The 18480-nt window shown below is 53.8% G+C and overlaps 6 protein-coding genes across 6 annotated transcripts; 3 read left to right on the top strand and 3 right to left on the bottom strand.

Moving 5' to 3' along the window:
* Window positions 1-149: 149 nt before the first annotated feature.
* On the bottom strand, window positions 150-695 carry WHR41_02611 (uncharacterized protein; the record flags this gene model as incomplete). The annotated part of the gene is made up of 1 exon (XM_069371217.1): window positions 150-695. One exon carries the CDS (start codon window positions 693-695, stop codon window positions 150-152), a length of 546 nt encoding a protein of 181 aa, XP_069231779.1.
* Window positions 696-1492: 797 nt separating this feature from the next.
* On the top strand, window positions 1493-7769 carry WHR41_02612 (uncharacterized protein; the record flags this gene model as incomplete). Its single annotated transcript, XM_069371218.1, has 2 exons — window positions 1493-7372; window positions 7444-7769. 2 exons carry the CDS (start codon window positions 1493-1495, stop codon window positions 7504-7506), a joined length of 5943 nt encoding a protein of 1980 aa, XP_069231782.1. The 3' UTR covers window positions 7507-7769.
* WHR41_02613 (uncharacterized protein) lies at window positions 7748-9368 on the bottom strand (the record flags this gene model as incomplete). The annotated part of the gene is made up of 2 exons (XM_069371219.1): window positions 7748-8300; window positions 8361-9368. 2 exons carry the CDS (start codon window positions 9366-9368, stop codon window positions 7839-7841), a joined length of 1470 nt encoding a protein of 489 aa, XP_069231781.1. The 3' UTR covers window positions 7748-7838.
* A 1150-nt stretch (window positions 9369-10518) lies between these two features.
* On the bottom strand, window positions 10519-11598 carry WHR41_02614 (uncharacterized protein; the record flags this gene model as incomplete). The annotated part of the gene is made up of 1 exon (XM_069371220.1): window positions 10519-11598. One exon carries the CDS (start codon window positions 11596-11598, stop codon window positions 10519-10521), a length of 1080 nt encoding a protein of 359 aa, XP_069231776.1.
* Window positions 11599-11915: 317 nt separating this feature from the next.
* On the top strand, window positions 11916-14429 carry WHR41_02615 (uncharacterized protein; the record flags this gene model as incomplete). Its single annotated transcript, XM_069371221.1, has 1 exon — window positions 11916-14429. One exon carries the CDS (start codon window positions 11916-11918, stop codon window positions 14427-14429), a length of 2514 nt encoding a protein of 837 aa, XP_069231775.1.
* A 318-nt stretch (window positions 14430-14747) lies between these two features.
* Window positions 14748-15773, top strand: WHR41_02616 (uncharacterized protein; the record flags this gene model as incomplete). Its single annotated transcript, XM_069371222.1, has 1 exon — window positions 14748-15773. One exon carries the CDS (start codon window positions 14748-14750, stop codon window positions 15771-15773), a length of 1026 nt encoding a protein of 341 aa, XP_069231778.1.
* Window positions 15774-18480: the final 2707 nt, after the last annotated feature.

Below are 18480 nucleotides of genomic sequence, written 5' to 3' on the forward strand. Positions count from 1 at the left end.
CCAGCTGAGATGCGGTCTCCTTCGTGTGTTTTCGCGGTATCATCCATGTCCAGCAGAAGTACTTCACAGATAGAAAATTGTTGAAACCAAGAACTTCTTCCCATCTTGAAGAGTTGTTTCCTTGTGACGTGCCATGCGTGAGATTCACACTACGTCCGGCTCGAGCTTTCAAACCACTTTCTCACTGCCGTACCACCCTCGTGAGAAGACCTGAACAGAGCCCTTTCGGTTTCATCGAGCCCCTTCATCCAGTCGCCGCCCTCGCTGACCAAGTTCCTCGAATTGCTCGCCTTGTCGGCAATGTCGATGGACCGCTTCTTGAAAGTCTCAGTCAGGATCTCGACCAGTTCTTCCTCGTCGAACAGCTCCAGCATTCTTGCGCCGAGTCCATAGAAATGAGGAGCCTGCTCTCTAAGGCGGACAGTTTTGGGGTCTGCTTTGAGCGCATTTACCACTCTTTTCGAAAGCGCATCCGGCAGGTCCATGGTGAGGAAAGTTGTGTCGCCGGCTATGCGATTCACTGCAAGCATTTCTCCGAGCCATAGTGGAAGTTCGAGCTTAGAGCCTTCTTTCACATCCTCGCCGACGTTGCCGCTCAAGTATCCGAGACCAGGCACAGAAAGCTCGAATGTGCAGGGAATCTTCTGAGAGTCTGTGAGGATGGCGTCCAAATCGTAGTAGCCGGACGTGGCCATATCGGCAGCGCTTGACGTGTGCAGACGCGGTGTGAATGGTAAAGCGTGCTGGCCGTAACTGGTCGAGAGCTGTTCAATCCGATCAATTAGGGTATACGTCGCCTTTTTGAGACACGTGACCGAGAGCTTATGTCGCGGTATATGTAAGTCGACCAGGCAGGTGGATGGTGACGACTTCGAGCGGTGGCGCTGAGCTTGCGTGTGTGTGTTTGCCTGGATGCCGCATTCACTGATTAAGACGCGACGCCGCTCCGTTTCTACGTTGTACAGTTTCGCGTCTAGTCTTGACCGTATTCCGCGTTTACTGATCTGCTTCCTTCACTGTCGATCTCGCGTTCACGAGTTTCTTGAGACGCGCCCCGCGTGTGCAGGTCTCGCGAATTCGGCCTCAGGTTCGTCCCACCACCACCCGTGCCTCGACTTCCTTCCCGGCGCGCTTGAAGCCGTCCAAGCTCAAGCTCAGCGTCATCTCCAGGACGCGCCAAGCCGAGTCTACGGTCGACAACCTCGCTGGTCGTACAGAATCACCACCACAGCCGCATCTATAAACATCCAGCACGCCAGCGCAGGGGCTCCACGGCTATCTGCAGCGAAAGCCCACCTACATAATCTTCTCCCGAGCCGCCGGGCGTCCGCAACTCCGCCCCATCGCCTCAGCGCTCTCCGAGTTCCGTAAGCTTCGAAGCACCACGAGGTCGTGTGCACCATCCTCGCGTGAGGCCCAGAGGCTCACCCGCCTTGTTCACGGCAGCACATAACAGTGCTTCCGCACGCCGGAGCGCTGCAGCCCAACGAACATGAACGGCCACCTCACTGCAGACCATGAGTCTCGGGCGACATCACCAGGAGGCAGCCGTACGACGAACAGCGACGATGGCGATGCCGCGATCGCTCGCCTCGGCCGCACCAGGCCTCGCATCTTCCCATACACAAGATACATGCCCTACGAGACCGAGTCACGGGAAAAACGGGAGCAAGATTTGGATGAGATGATCAAACACCTGTATATCAGTGTAGCCTCGGGCAACTTCGTTCCAGGCGCTGTACATTGGACAAGAGAAATAAGGGGCTGGATGTCGCTCAAGTTCGACCTCACGCGTCAGCAGAGAATATCGTTGGTCAAGCTATACTACGAGCTGGCACTTGCTCCCGGCCTCGACTACTCCGTGGCCGAGCGCTTCGCCAGCATGTTCATGGTGCTCACTAAGCGCAAGCACTACCTTCGCCCAGGGAAAGACTTGACTTTGGATTGGCGGCCTCTCTATAAGGAGTTGAAGGTCTTCGTTCTACCATCGGAAAGCCCCACTCAAAATACCTACAGCTCCAAGCGAAACATCAGAACATTGACGAAGCTTTGTACATTTGCACAGCTATTCTTCGACCCGAAGGAGGTCCCGGCCATGCTTGAGGAATTTTTGCCGTACTTCAGCATGAGCTTCTCCGAGCACGCTTTTGTGACGACAGGATTGCTCAATCTGTTTCTTCCAACTACAGCTCCGCCCGAAGACGACGAAAGACTTCAGCCTCAATACTACTTGCCGACACTTTTCCACCTGTGGTCGATGGTCAACCGCTCTATGATGCTGGACATCCGGATGTTGGACATCTTTTCGAGGCAAGCAAGAGATTGTCTGAGTGCAGAACATCTAGAGTTTGGGTCATGCGGTCTCTTCACCGAAGAGCAGACCTCGACCATCTTCACAGCAATCCTCAGGCTTCTGGAAATTCCCGTGGGTCAAGCCACCACTCCCTATTCCGCTACCGTCGATGTAGGAGCTGGGCAAGCGATCTTGTTAGATCGTGATCCCCGCAAACATCCGAGCTCACACAGCATTGCGCGATGGATCATCATGTCACTTTCCGACAAATGTCTTCATGACCCTAAAAAGAACTCCGTTTTCCACCAGTTAGAGGGCCTCATCCAAGCGATCGAGACATTCTTCCATCCCTCGAACTCTGGAAACTGGACGAAGCCAATTTCTCAGCTGGTGTATTTCCTGGCAGACTTCTTCGTCATGCGCTGGAACCGCGAGCAAAGCGGCGAATATGAGCTGCCAGAGGATCGAAAACTCTCCCCAGCACTCCGTTACCGTTTTGTCCTTTGTCTGAGAGACGTGACCTTCATGGGCATCTACGCCAAGAGCGGTACGGCGATGAACTACAGTCTTAGCACGTTGCAGTCCCTTGCCTACCTCGAGCCCAACTTGATCTTACCGGGAGCGCTTCAGCGCATCTATCCCGCTATGCAGGGGTTGGTAGAAGTCCACCGTACCATCTCATCCATCCGCGCCTTGCAGATGTTGTCGAAAATCATCGCACGTACCAAGGGTTTCAGATGCCATCTGACCACCTTATTGGGCTTAGCTCTTCCAGGAATCGATGCCAATGATCTTGACAAGACCATGCACACGCTCGCTTTCGTACAAGCCGTGTGTTACAACATTCCATTACATGACCTGACTAAGGAGCCCAAGCGAAACCAGGCCAATGGCCACTCTGAAGACGATGTCGATGTCAGCCTTGATCACGATCCTACAATGGGCACAGCACTCGCAGTGAACTGGATCACTGCGCAGGTAGGTCGCCTAGAGCAGGAGGGCCCTCTGGTTGAGATGGACTACGAAACCGAGCTATCCGACGAAGACGAGGAAGCTATCCTGAAGTCATCAACTGCTGGTTTTGCAGAATTCGTTATCTCCTTCATCGGAAAGGTGTTCACGCTACTTCAGAACCTTCCTGATGCCGCACGTGTCAAGAGTGGTTCGCCTGAAGAGAATGTCGTCAACACACTGCCCGCAACTTTCTCCCCGCTACTTGCTGCATTGAGCCCAGAACTCTTCGACATCGCCCTTCAACAAGTGGCAAAGTTCGTGACCAACCATGTCGTTCACCAGGCCCGGGATGCAATGGCATTCATCTGCAATACAGTGGTGAAGATATCACCGAAGAAGGCATTGTCGCGCCTGCTTCCAGACATCATCTCTTCAATCAAGACTGAGATCACAGAGAACGGTGCAGGTTCTTCGAGGACCACTGGCTCTGAGATCCTGCCAAGAGACAGAGCACTAGTATGGCACGTATCCTTGCTTAGCATGTGCGTCGTACACGTCGGAGAGGATGTCCTTGACTACGAAAGCGAACTTTTCGACATTGCTAGTTTCATGCAAGACAACTGCAAAGGCATTCCCTTGGTGCATGTCTCGAACTTTATTCATCATCTTTTGCTCAACTTGACGGTCACTTACACGATGGACTACGCTTTGTACAACCCGAAGGAGCTCGAGCGTGGCCTCACGAGTAAGGACTGGGGCAAGATTGTCGACCCCTCTGACATTGACATTCAGTGGCACGTGCCCAACCAGAGGGAGCTGTCTTTTGCCGTGCGACTTTTTGAATCCCAAGGCGGCCGCGCAATCAAAGCGCTTGATGATCTGACAGCGGATGCCAGCCCTGTGAAGCGTGACGGTGTCGGGAAAGATTGGTCTGACGAGGTGTCGAGGAATTTGGTTTTGCTCCGATTGGTAATATCCGGCATGTCTCGCCTTTTCCGCTCTGATGATGGCTCCATCACTCCTTACACATTCAACGACAACACGTCAGCAGAGGCCATGGAGGTCGACTCGCATGCTAATGACAATTCTGTCGATTTCTCGGACCCCGACGAGGAAAGTCTTAAGCGCACATTCCAGTATCCAACTGGATACCCTCTAGAGGTCGGCAGCCCTGAGTACGAGGCAGTGCACAAGCTCCGCAAGACCAGCGGAGAGACCTTGCACCGCGTCCACGAATTCCTCGTGAAGAACCAAGAGGACGACGTACCGTGCTTCAATGCTTTGTACACCGCATACAAGACCTGGTTCATCGATATTGGAATTGAGCGTTCAGCGCACGTTCTCGACAGACTCACCCGTCTGCTGGCCGCTGACATTCACTCATTCAAGTTCTCCGGAACTCGCAAGGAGTACCCGCGCCCTTTGCTAGTGCGCAGGGCCAATTTGTACCACTTCCAACGTCTCCGGTTCAACGAGCACCCGCGTGCTGCCTCGGACCTGGACAAGACATTGCTTCTGGATCTTGCCACAAGCTCGACGAGTATCTACACAGACATCCGTCGGACCGCGCAATCAGCCGGCGAACAGGCGGTGAAGAGCATCATTGGTGCTAAGCCTCTTATCATTCCGCCTCTTCTCGACGCTTTGGAGACTGCGCTGGACGAGAACGATCATCCTAGAATGAAAGGTGCAATGTTCAGTCTCCTCTTCGGTAGCTTGGCCAAGCCGATCGGGCGCAACTGGCACTTCGCACCGCGCATGATCAAGTTGTTTATCAGAGTGTCGGAGGGCGACAGACCTAGCATTCAGAAGCTTGTCGCTTCTTCAAGCTTCACAATTCAGGACATGACGAAGGCGATTGACAGGATGGTCATCCTCGATGAGAACACTCTCAACAACATTTGGCCAGATGGTAGCGACGAAATGCCGACCGAATATCCCCGCACGATTGCTGTGACCATGGAAGATGGAAAGGCGCTCGTGCCGCCAAAGAAGTTGAAGATCCAGAAACGCCGCGCCGTGATCGAGCAAAAGAAGAAGGATCTGGCCGAGGAGCTCATCGAGTCCATCAAGCATAGTCACTGGAAGAAAGCTAGCCGCACTGCTTCCCTGGTCATTGGCCTGGACTATCGGTTTGAGACCATTTCCACCGAAGGCATGCTTGAACTGGTGGTCAAGGGCGCCATAGATCCTCACCCCCAGCTGCGAGCTCTTTATGCTCATGCACTTATTGCCATTCATAATCTCGCGCAGACCCGCGCACTGGTGGGTCACAAGTACGAGAACTACCTGCTTGACGCGCAGAACGATCCTGACGAGTTGACGCTGCCTACCCGTCGCGAAGACGATCGATGGACGCAGGAGTTCCTTGGAGCATTCGCACGGCCTACTGCTGAGGCGTACGTGGATGTCGACTACCCCGGATGGCTAGTCTGGCAGAAGCAGATGCGTGGCTACCGTGTCGGCCAAACCAAGCTGCAGTTTGACGATGTCGAGAAGGGCGTCAGGAAGCAGATGGGCAGCTACATTGACAGGCACTGGCTATCTACCTACTTCGGATACATGAAGCAGGAACCTCGCGATCAAATCGCTGATCGGTTCCGCATGTCGAGCTCCATGATCGTCGCCTATGTTCTGGATCTCATGTCGGAGGGACTTACGGTGGCCACATGGGATGACTTCAAAGATCTTACTCAGGCCGTCTACGGAGATGGCAGTGACAAGCATCAGCATCGTGCTATGGCGGAGATCTGCGGTGCGCTTATTCAAAGCGCTGAGGATTTCGAGACCGGCATGCGTCAAAAGGTCTGGGAGTTCGTGTTCCCGATTGTCCGCCGTATCTTCTCGGACGGCATGACACCGGAGAACACCTCTTACTGGCTGACTTTTGTGACTTTGATCGTCGGCGGCAAAGACCCTCGCCGTGCTTGGCCGTTGGTGGACTGGCTCGCGAGCTTCAGGCTGGACATGGGCACGAATGCTGCCTTCAAGGAAAGCTCGAAGATTACGCTGCTGCAGACCGTCATTAACGCCGTCGGTTGGCACTTCCAGCTGGAGCGTGGCGTGCTCGACGACTTCCTCGAGCACATCGATCATCCGTACAAGGGTGTGCGTGAAGTCGTGGGCACCTCGCTTGCGACCATTTTCCGTACACGGTACCATGAGAGCTACAAGGATATTCCGACCCTCCTTGAGGCTCAGAAGAATGCATCTAGCGTTGGTACACGGCCGTATCAGCCGACCGAGGAGTTTTCTGGCATTGTACGAAACGTCTTCGATCGCCTCGAGAAATGGCGTCTCGAGCGTCCTGCCGGAATTCAGACTCCTACGCCTTACACTCAAGCCAGCAAGACCACCCTGCTCTGGCTTGACACTCAGCTCGCTTCCTACGAATGTACTATGCTTGTTCCCTTCTTCCCTGATGGCTTCATGCAGCAACTCCTGCACATGATGGACATCAAGGAAGATCCGGAGCTGCAATCTCTCGCTTACCACGTGTTCCGTCACCTGCCAAACATCCCTCATAGGCCTGGCGAGGACGAGGCTTTCGTCAGCTCGCTCATTAAGATTGGTACAACCAGCACTTCATGGCACCAGCGCCTCAGAGTCCTCATCAACATGCAGGTCATCTACTTCAGGCACCTCTTCCTCATGCCTATCTCACAGGCAAAGGACCTCTTCGTCTGCGTCAGAGGCATGCTGCACGACCCTCAGCTCGAGGTTCGCCTCGGCGCCGCTGCGACTCTGAGCGGCATGGTCAGATGCTCGCCCATCGAGCTCCGCACAGCCCAGGTCTCTGAATTGAAGGCACACTTCACCAATCTGCTGGTCAAGAACCCCTTGCCCAAGAAACCCAAGAACCGCGAGGGCCTGACGAGCGGCACTTCTACGCCGACTCAAGAGCAGAACCGCCTTGTGCTTACACGCCACGCTGCTGTGCTGGGTCTCGGTGCGCTGGTCCAGGCTTTCCCCTACCAGAGTCCTCCGCCGGAGTGGCTGCCTGAGGTGCTCGCGACGCTGGCGGGCAAGGCTGCGAGCGATCCTGGTATGGTGGGTAAGAGCGTGAAGACTGCGCTGAGCGACTTCAAGAAGACGAGGCAGGACACTTGGCATGTGGATGTTAAGGTAAGCACTGACCCTTCCACGCCAATATTCGTTCAGATCGAGGACATTGCTAACTGGATCTTTTTCTTTAGGCATTCAAACCAGAGCAGCTCGAGGATCTGGAAGGCGTGCTGTGGAAGAGCTACTTCGCTTAAGCTCATGTGCGACAGGACCTGCATTCGTTGAGATCGCTTAGCAAGAGATACAGCGCTTCCATACGCATGGAACCATCGGCTTACACATGGAGCTCTCAGGCTGATACACGGGAGCCTTGAGATTTCGGTATCGATCATGCATTCTTTGGAGCGGCATTTGCGGAACGCGGCGTTGGGTTTTGCATCGGGCACGAAAAGAGATACCTTGTACGAAAATTACCATTGAGTATAATGAATAAAATGTAAAAAATTTCGGGAAAGAATTGTTCGGCGTGCGCTCGAGTGGTGACATTTCCTGGACTCTCGAGCAACAATAGGAGGTCTCCAGGTTTCTACAACTTCTCTCTCTTCGGCTGCTGCACAACAGTTACCGCCGCCCCATCATCCGACGACGCCTTCCGACTGTCGCTCGCATCCAGCTCAGCCTCAGCCTTCCCATCAGCGTCCGCCGCCTCAATCGGTTGATGTTCATGCTGCGCCAACCATGTCGGAAACGCGCTCAGCACCAGCAACACCGTCGTGACGCCCAGAGGCACCCTGCCGCCCTTCCACCTCTGCGTATTAAGCCCGAACGCAACCGCCTGCCCGAAGCTCTCCTGTCCATGCAGGATGCCACAGAAGCGCGTCAGCTCCGACATGTTGTCAGTCGACGTCGAGAGCAGGTAGTACAGCCAGTTCTGCAGCGCTTGCCGCGCGAAGTCCCACAGTAGAAGCACGAAGAAGCCTTCAACGAAGCCGCTGTCTGTCCAGTCGAAGATGGGGTTGGTGCGGGTGTATTTTTCTTGTGTTACCCACTGGCGGGAGGTGTTAGTTTGTGTGGTTCGATGGTTTGGGGGATTTGGGGAAGTACTTACGCCGTAGACCCAGGCGACTACGTGCAGGACGACCACGTACCAGAAGCCGTAGGATATGCGCTCCTTGACCGAAAAGCGCTTGTTGTCTAGCCAGGTGCTGATGATCTGCGAGGACAGTAGGGTACCGAAGTTGCTCACGAAGCCGATCAGAGCGCGAGCGCGGACGCCGAAGTATGCCGCCTGGAAATTGTTGGAGTATTGGTTGAAATAGGCCGTCCAGAAGATCGGAAGCAGCAAGAGGACATTCCTCTGCATGCTGGCTTTTCCGAGCGCAACGAATTCGGCTTTGAAGTTCTTCTCGGCGCGCACAATGACTTTACTGCCGTCTCCACGCTGGACCTTCTCTGGTGGACTTAAGGCGAGTGCAATGGGGACGGAGAGGCACTGCAGAGCGATAAAGACAAGGTAGGTCTGGTACCCTACTGCACCCTTGCCGGCTTTGTCTGGAGAACTGTTCAAGGCGAGCACGATTGCTCCACCCACCAGCGGCCCACCGGTCCTGAACCAAAGCCAGATGTTCATGTACCTTCCACGCTTCGAAGGCTCGGGGTATCCAAGCGCGATCGCACCCTCACTGGCCCAGAACAGACCGGCAGAAATACCACAGCAAGCCGCGCCAACGAGAACGAACCAGACGTTGCCGAAGCGGTTGTTGCAGTACAGTCCGGCTGAATAGATTGGATAGCCGACGGCTCCCAAGACCAAAGTCCAAGCCAGGCCAATCCGGTTGGCAATCGGGGCTCCGAACAGGCAGAGGAAGCCCATGAGTGCAAATACCAGTGCGTTTGCGGCGTTGACGAGATACGGTTCGCGTGCTCCTCCGGCCCCTAGAGCGTTCATGGCGTTCCACAGGCCTGGTGCCATGAAGCCTACGATTCCGATGACGAATGCATTGAACAGTGTTGTTCGATACCAGGTGCGGTGGCTACGAGGAGCCGGTTCCGTCGAAGGCAACGCATCTTGGGTTTGGAGCTTCGGATTTTTGTCTGCTGGCACTATCTCTGGCATTTTGGAGGGATGTCGAGGGTTCGGAGCGAAGACGAGGATTCACAAGGACGCGAAAACACAGGAGATGATAACATTATATACTTACGCTTCAACCTCGCGATGTAACCCCTACATGGCGAAATATTAGGATTCATTGGAACCAACATTAAATTCTTGTGACTACCAGGCCAGAAGAGGAGAAGGCAGCTTGCGTGCTCGCGACGACGTGGGTCTTCATAGTTGAAACGGGTCTGCTCAAGCATATCGACTGGCTCGGCTAGGACACACAGGGCAGGTAGGTGCGCCACCAAGCGTTTTGGGCGGAGACGATATATCACGACAGCAGAGGGTGAGTCTCGGCTTCGGTCTCTGAGCAATGCTTGCTGCGGTTAAGTGAGGATGGTCAGTGGTCGGAAGCTACGTCGGCAAGACCAGAAAATGCACGGGCCGCGAGATCTGAGCTACGCCAAATGCCTGAAGTACCACCATCTTCTAAAGTGTATTGTCTAATGGAGACGTGACGATCAGAGGACGGATTGACGCACTGCAGCATGTATATCGTTGGACTGGAAGTCGGCGAGTGGTTTGCTATGCATTTGTGGATCACTGTGGTAAGTCCCGGAGCCGACTACCCCAACCCTAACCCTCCCTACACCAAGGTAATAGCACGCACTTCCCACGAAAGAGCAGGTGTGTCAGTACGAAGGTATTTACAGTATCTCTCTCGAGCCAGTATTAACACATGCATGATCATATAATTTCAGACTGCTCGCGTTACTCGTGATACCAATTTGCAATCGTTTGGTTGACAGCCGAGCTGAACACCTACAATCGATTTATTCAACCCAATGAGAGAGCCCCAACTCGCAAAGTCGCAGAGCCACTTTAAATCCGGCCTTTCATATCCAGCTCTTCCCTCTTTTTTACCGTAACCGAGGCACATAGTCTCACAGGCAACATCAAGGTCAGAATCCGCAACGATTGTCACAATACCTTTCGAGGATGGCTGAACAGCGCAGGTCCGAGGACCGCAGATGCCAGGTTCTAATACAACTAGTTCACGAAGTGGGTATATAACAGAAGCGCCTCCATTCGATTACCTTAGAGCCGCCCTCAATATAGACTATACAGCCTGTCCCGGGATTACAGCCACTACCAACCCCCTGTCAATCTAAAACCCGTACTTGCTTCCGCCCTCGCCGCGGTTTCTCCTTCCTTCGGCCCATTTGTCTTCCAGAGCATCTGTCTGGCTCTTGACATTATTGACAAGCTGCTGCAGGCTGTGTTTTCCTGGAGCGATAGCTTTGACCTGCCTGTGTTCGAAAGTCTCTCCTGCAGCAGCCATTTCTTGATTCGACCGATACTCGGCATCCATATTGAAGTGGGCGATGTTATCTGCATTTGCACCCTTGCGACCAAATAGCTGCCGCCGTTGAGCAGGAGTAAGATCTAAGTCGGCGGCGATATCTGAGAGTTTGTTTGGGTTGGAGGTCGCTGCAGCCGGCCCGGCTTGGTGGACGTCAGATTCCTCCTGCACGGTGGAAGTGGACACAGATTTGGCAAATTCGGGTGTGTAGCCAGCACTCGAATTTTCAACAGGTGCTGTGTCTTCACCACCGAAGGAGAAGAGGGAAGCCTTCGGTTTTGGTTTGGGCGGTTCCTCTGCCGGTGGCTGGGTATTTGCCCGTGCAAGGGTTTGTTGTTTATTACCACTGGGAATGGCGTCTTGCTTGTCCACGACCGGCACCTTCGGTCTCGGCTTTTTCTTCCTTGCGTTCGCGACACTGAGGGGCATGAACCTCGTCGGCCTTCCTACAATCTTAGGCTCCTCCTCTTTCTTCTCTTCTGCGACCGGCAACGCATCTCCTCCAGCACCGTTCGTTGTGTTGCTCTCTTCACTCACTCCATAATCGGGGAGTACTGGCACGGGCGTGCGACTGAACGCAGCTTCCGAGCTTGTTTTCAGACTGACACCAGGTTTCGGCGCGTTCTGTCCAGACCTTTTGGGCGCAGGGAGCAAGCTGTTGAAACCACTGAAAGCCCCAGCCGTCCTTGCGCGTTTTGCCACAGGCTCTTGTGTGGATTCTTGTCCGGGCTCAGGTCGTATTTGGGGTAGCTCTACTTTGATCTTTTTGCTTTCTGTCCGGTTGATGAGCTTCGGTTTGGTGGGCAGGACAGCCTTCTGAGCCGGGGCTGCAGGCGGCGCTTCGGTATCTGAACCCTCGCTATCGGAGTAGTTGACGAGAGCCATGGCGTTGGTATGTGGTCTATTCAAGTGGATTGCTGAGCTATTGCTGGGGATGTAATTGGAGCGCAAAGTGACGTCGTGAACTCGCCGCGGCTCATGACTCGCGCCCAAACATTAACCTTCACCTTGCTTGGCTCTCGAGCGTTGCGTTCCTTCTCCACTACAACCCCACATTCTCCAGGGTCTACTCTTGCTTGGTTCATGCTGCGACCTTACTCCCACCTCCGTCGATCAAGAACGTAGCATGTGACTGTCGGCCCTGCTGCCAGTCCATCTGGCATCTAGCTCGTACTCGCGCCTCACAAGACGATCTCTGCAACATGTCGCTCCTTATGAATGAGGATTTCACACTTTACAACCTACGACTAGGCTACCTTAACAACAATCACGATGGCGTCGGTGAGCGCCTGATCAGCCTCAATACTGGCGTCTTGAACGAGCCGGCCTTTCGCGCCGCCGGCTGGACTCCCGACACTGCCGCCGTCAAGCGTTGCTACAGCCCGCCCATACCCACCACTGGCGCCGCCGAATACTTCACACGCCCTTCGCGCGCAAAAGGCGGAGGAGTACTGCTTGCGGACCATGGAGAAGAGCAGGGTGGGATGATCAGCGGACACCGAGGGTCTCAGGATACCATAAGCACAAATGTGTTCAGCGAGAAGGAAAGACGGAGGCGGAAGCAGCGGGAAAAGATGGAGGAAGATGATTCGAGCGACCTGAGCGACGACAGCGAGGAGGACACCGCCGCGCAAAGCGTCAAATTTGCGAAGATGCCAATACGAGCTGCGCGTTCCTCGAATCCGAGCCCTCCAGACAACGTAGGCGTGAGAGATCAAACGTCAGAGGGGAATCTTTCCGGGCCCGACGCTCGCCCAAGGATTGGGAATGCTGCCAAAGGAGATCCACCCAGATTCCCCACCGGTCGGCCGAGACGCGATACCACGACTTCGTCTGAAATGTCGAGTGACAATGACATCTCCAACAACTCCACGTTCAAAAGAAAGCTACCTTCGCGACCACAGAAGTCTGTCATGCTTGCCGATAAGATTGCGGAAGAGGAGGCAGAAGATTCTGACCTTGAAGATGAAGAAGAGGACGAGGAAGAAGACGTTGAAGTAGCGGAAGCTAGCGATTTGGATGACGAGTTCGAAGACGACGATGTTGCCGCTCCACCGTCAGCATTACTCGTAGAATCTGGTACTACATCCTCACCACCGCACAAGGATATCAGCATGCCACCAGCAATTACGCCTACCTCGTCGTCGCCCAGGAAAACAAAGGAACAGCTGCCCAAGCTTCCAAAGCTGCCATCCGGTCGACCCATGAGCATGTTGCCCGCATCAAGCCTGCTAACCATGGCCTTGAAAGGTAACGGCGGGGGCTCTGATGGCGAGAAAGCTTTCCAAAGGTATGCCGAACTGTCTGGTAAGGGCGAAACCAACCCACTATGGATCAAGATCTATTACTCCTTTGCCGAGAAGTCGTCCAAACCCGTTGAGGTGCCTATCCGCCGGGCCAAAGCTGCTGATGCAGGACCTCCTGCTGTCAGCGATCTTATTGGCCTGGCACTGTTCCGGTATGATGAGGAAGAGATGAAGCCTGCCTTGAAGTCGAGCGACAAGCGTCTCAAGCGTTGGGAACTACGCATGGTCGATGACGGAGAGATCGAGATGGACTTCCCAGCGCTCGATCGAGCCAAGCTTGTGACAGATTTTACGAGTAACAACAACAGACCACCTCAGAGAAGGATGAGAGATAAGCCGTGGGATGAATTTGGCCTCGTTAGAGCTGAAGAAGCGGACGATGACGATGAAGACGAGGAAGGCGGAACGGCACTGGCAGACATCGGCCAGACGGCGGCAGCGTCAACAACGACCCTTACGACTGTTCGGTCTACTGTACCGGAGCATACAGCACCTCCAGCGCCACCTAGTCTGATACCAAACCGAAATCCAATCACAGGTCCAAGCTTTGCTCTCGCAAACACAGCAGCGCGCAAAGACTCATCCGCCCTACTGGACCTGCCTCAAGCGCCTGTCGCAACGTCTACACCTCGTACTGGCGCAGCGAAGACCGTCGAGATCCATTTCACCGATCCTCAGTCGTTCCAGACAACCCTTCTCCCAGTGCCCACAACCTCGGACACATATATTGCCGAGATATTCGACATTGCATGTGCTCGCTTGCGCTTGGACAAAGCTTTGTATGTCCTCAAAGTCAGAGGCACACAGACTGTTGCACCTTCAGATCGCACGATCGAGGCGCTTGGCTCCAATCTACACCTTGACCTCGTTCGTCGAAGATTCGGTGCGGTCGGAGATTTCGGCCTAGGACTCTCCGGCTCGCCTAGCTCCAACAGCCCGAATGCACCGCTGGAGTTGGTACCCAACACACCACCTACAGCTAAAGAAGGCAAACGCAAGAAGGGCTTTGGCGTGTTGCATCCGACTACAGCCCAGCAACCTACCTTGCATGCTACCACTTCCTTGATGAATCTTGCAAACTCAACGATGCCCGGCCGTCGTTACAATGTGCAACGGAAACTGCCTTTGAGCTTTTCGGGCTCGCATCCGCGGACCCTGGTCATTACTCCAGAATTCCTCCAAATCCTACCTTCGACTACTGAGGAGTCTGGGCCGGCGACGGGTAAGGTCACGAACATCCACATGTCGTCTATTGTTGGCGTGAAGGTCAGCAGAAAGCACCAGAAAATGGTGCGTGTCCTTGTGTATCGGGAGAAAGAGACGAAGAGATACGACTTTGAGTGCGTTTCGCATGATGAAGCCGAAAATATAGTCCGCGATGTGAGGGTTGGAACCGGAACTGAAAGCTGATGTGATGCTTGATCTGGAGGGCTGCAGATGTTCATGTCCTGATTATCGATATATACCCATTTTACGAATGAAAGACCATACCATTTGGCTTGAAACCAGCTTTCAGTGATACGGACAAGGGTCAAAGAGCCGCTGTTGAAACGGACATCGTAATGATCTGCGGGTCGATAAATCACAAGCCTCGGCTGACGTCCCGCAATTGCCGATCCAGCCAGCGACGTCCGCTCGTACATTCGAAAGACACGTACTCGAAAGAAATGGCAACAGATATCTCGTCAATCCGTCCTATCTATCAACATTGAATTTGTTACTTTCCACATGCCTACAAGGGTGCTCATCGTCGGTGCAGGCGCGGTCGGCGCTTTCTACGGCTCACGTCTCGCGTGCGCCCCAAATGTGCTTGTTTCCGCCCTTTGCAGATCAAACTACAAGGCAGTGAAATCAAAAGGTTTCCAGATCACGTCTCCGCAATACCAAGAATACGAATTCAAGCCCGAGCATACATTCCAGAGTCCGGAAGAAGTCAGAAAAGCCGCCATCGGATGGGACTATCTACTTGTCGCCACCAAGGCACTGCCTGATCTTGGAGATGATAGCAGCCTTCTCGAAGGTCTCGTTGGCGACAAAACGGCCATAGTCCTCGTCCAAAATGGACTTGGCGTCGAGGAGCCATATCAACGACGTTTTCCGAACTCAAGCATTCTCAGTGCGGTGACGATTGTCAGTGCTGCGCAGCCCAGCCATGGTGTCATCTCACATAATCGCTGGACTCGCATTTCAATCGGCCCTTTCTTGCCGCACCTAGATAGCGGTGGGACGGGATCTAAAACATCCGATAACATCGCGACGGAGCTAAACAAGCATCTTGTGGATTTGCTTCAGCAAGGCGGAATCTCCGATGCCGAGGCTTATGATCACGCCGGTCTGCAGTTCGTCCGTTGGCACAAGATCGCAATCAACGCGGCTATGAATCCTTCATCAACATTGTCTGGTGGAAGCACGAACCAAGCCATGTCCAATGATCCCGAGCTCAGCCGCCACTTGTTGGGGGTGATGAACGAGGTTTTGGATGCAGCCCCGAAAGTGTTGGGCCAGCCTCTGCCCAAACATCTCGCGACTGCAGATCGAATCCTTCGGAGTACGCAAAAGAACGCTTCGGGTAGTAAGCCAAGCATGGCTATTGATTGGGAGCAAGGAAGACGGATGGAGCTGGAAGTGATTTTGGGTAATCCGATCAGGATTGCGAGAGAAAAAGGTCTTGAGATGCCGAGATTGCAGAGTCTCTATGCTCTGCTCAGGATGGCACAAGAGAACCGTGAGAAAGAAGGGAAGAGTAAAATTTGAAGACTCTTGTAAATCAGCCAGCAACAATGATGCTCTACAATATCGTCCCTGGCACCGAGAAATGTTTGTCCGGGGATCCGAGAATGCGAACACTGATGAGCTGTATGGCACTAAATCCGGCCTGTAGATCCTGATATCTCTCCCTACGAGCTACTCGACCGAGTTTCACAATATTCTCGCGTGCACCACAGTCTTCACTGCCAAGTCGGTCTCGCTTCATTCAACCACCAACTTCGCTTCCTGACGCTCACCGGCCTCCCCTTCAAACCCGCTTTCGGGATTTGTCACGTTACATCCATCAAGGATTCTGTTCAGAAGACGGCTTTGTAACGTGACTACTGGCCGAATCTTGACACTGAATGCTCACGGCTTTCTAAGGTCGAGCCTATCGGTACAGACTCATGACGTTGAGTTCTTTCACCTATTCGCATACGCATTCACATGCGATCAACTGGCTTCGCGGCACGTGTCAGCTGATACAAATACTTCTTCAGCTACGGCTTCTCTCCCCAACATTACACTCTCCTCCTAAACACACACAAGAGTATTGCGATTAATTGCCACCACACTCTCCACAACCAACCTACCTATATGCAACGATCATGTCTAGTTTTGCCTTCGACTCCTCAAAGAGGCGGGCGTACCAAGAACCTCAGACAACCAAGGAAGAGCTTTTGCGGGACCCGCGCTTTGGCCCGGATCACATCTATGGCACTACACCTAACGGTGACGCTGGTCTGTCTGATCTATTAGCGACCAAATCCAGTTTGGACTTCGATAGCATTGACAGGCACAACAAGCACCAGACAGTTCCTTACAAACAAAGTGTGCTCCCTCCGCCTGGAAACACTAATCGACAGAAGCGAGCATACACGGAAGAGTCCCTTCACGAGGGCAGTAGCAAAAGGGCCAAAGATATAATTGACACGGCGCGGGTTCCTTCCCTCACTACTTCATCAGATGAGCGATACGGTCGCCACACTGGCGTTATCGATCTCACAGGTGATTCCGACGAAAGCGAAGAAGAGCAAGGGTTCCCGGAGCGGCAGTTTGTCCCTAATGCTGGAGACAACAAGCCCGCGGTCAGACGTAAGTCTCCAAGCCCTCCACGGACGTTCGTTCGGGGTCTCTCCCCGATCGCTGCGCACCCACGCAAAGCTCCAATTATGAGCCGCTGCAAGCCACCGATCAAGCCGGCGAGCCGCAGGCAGACTCAAACTGCGTCTCCGGGCCCGCTCAGCGTGTTCAATGCTCAGAATCGATCCCAAACTGCCGGCTTCGCGGCCTCGCGTAGAACGACTCCCGCTGCAACTGCAAGGAGTACCCCTCGAGCTCCGTTAAATGCGTCATCTTTGGGGTCATCATCAACTGCAACGTCTGCTACGCCTCATGGGTTGAAGAAATCGGGGCCATTCCTGGAGGGAGACGACGAAAGCAGTGGCGATGAGTCCATGGCACCACCAGCCCGGCCTCGTGACAGCGTAAGCATTCTTGTGGACCGGCCGAAGTGTGACACTCCGGTTCGGGCTGATATCAGTCGGCTGCAAGCTGAAAGTCGATCAATGCGGGAGAAAGCGCAGCAGAAGCTCCAAAGCGGTTTGGTGATTCCGGCGGTCGACCAGCTCGCACAAGGACATGTTATCTCAGACGATGCTGAGGACACCCACGATGAGTCTTTTTTAGGACTACCGCACCAGAGAACGATGCAGTAGAGGCATGGCGAGACTATCCTGTCCCGTCGATTGAGTTTCCACAGAATCCACCACCTGATGAGATTTCCGAGGAAACAAATCCAACTCTGGTGCGGCCACAGCAACATGAATCAACCGAACACAATTACAAAAGGATCTTCCCGAAGGATAAACCCGACTTTGAGGCGGAAAGAGCCCCAAAAAGGCAACATACGATCGCAGAGACTCATGAGGTCGAGCAGTCAGTCAGTAATCGACCGAAGCCGCATTTGACTTCCAGAGGTTAGTCGAGAAAGCGCAGTCACGCAACAAAGCTGTCAGTAAACGCGACCCGAATCCATTCATACCAGCAAAGCGATACAACGCAATCGGCGCGAGGCATCACATCGACAGTATCAAAAGCAAAGTAACTCAAGCAAAGCAGAACACCACCTCTGCAGGACCGCAAGGTCACTGCAATGGGCACAGGTCAGATACTGAATCTTCCTTCGAGGACGAAGCGTGGGAAGAACGAAAGGTCGCTGAGAAGCGGATACAACGCCCAGCTCTAGTCCCGCCGCGCCTGAAGGATGTTCCACACGGACTACCGTTTCCGTCGTCTAAGCCTACATCAGGGACAGCGAATCACCAAAGGAACAATGCAAGAGGGCCAATCATGGAAGACTTAAAGGCACAATCTCGGAAAGCTCAAGAACAGCGTATCCGCGAGAAGAAAGCGCGCGATGAGCAAAGCCGTGCTGAACAGGAAGACGCATCCACCGAGGTCAACCGTAAGCTGGTTAATCCGAGGGCGCCTGAAGCTCACGGTAGCAGTGGTGTTATACACTCTCGTGGCAATGGCTTGAGACCAATGTCGACCGCCGAGCACCAGCCAGAACCCCCTATTTTTGACCGTTCAAAAGTCCCTATGATCCAGGGAACCCCAGATGAAAGGGAATCTGAGCCCGTAGAAAGAGCGAAAGGGCCATTCCCATTAAATAGTGTGCAAGGAGTCAAAGCAGTAGCACAGTTGCTGC

This window comes from Cladosporium halotolerans, assembly GCF_011745625.1.
Source record: "Cladosporium halotolerans strain TM138-S3 chromosome Unknown Sca6, whole genome shotgun sequence".
Lineage (NCBI taxonomy): Eukaryota > Fungi > Ascomycota > Dothideomycetes > Cladosporiales > Cladosporiaceae > Cladosporium > Cladosporium halotolerans.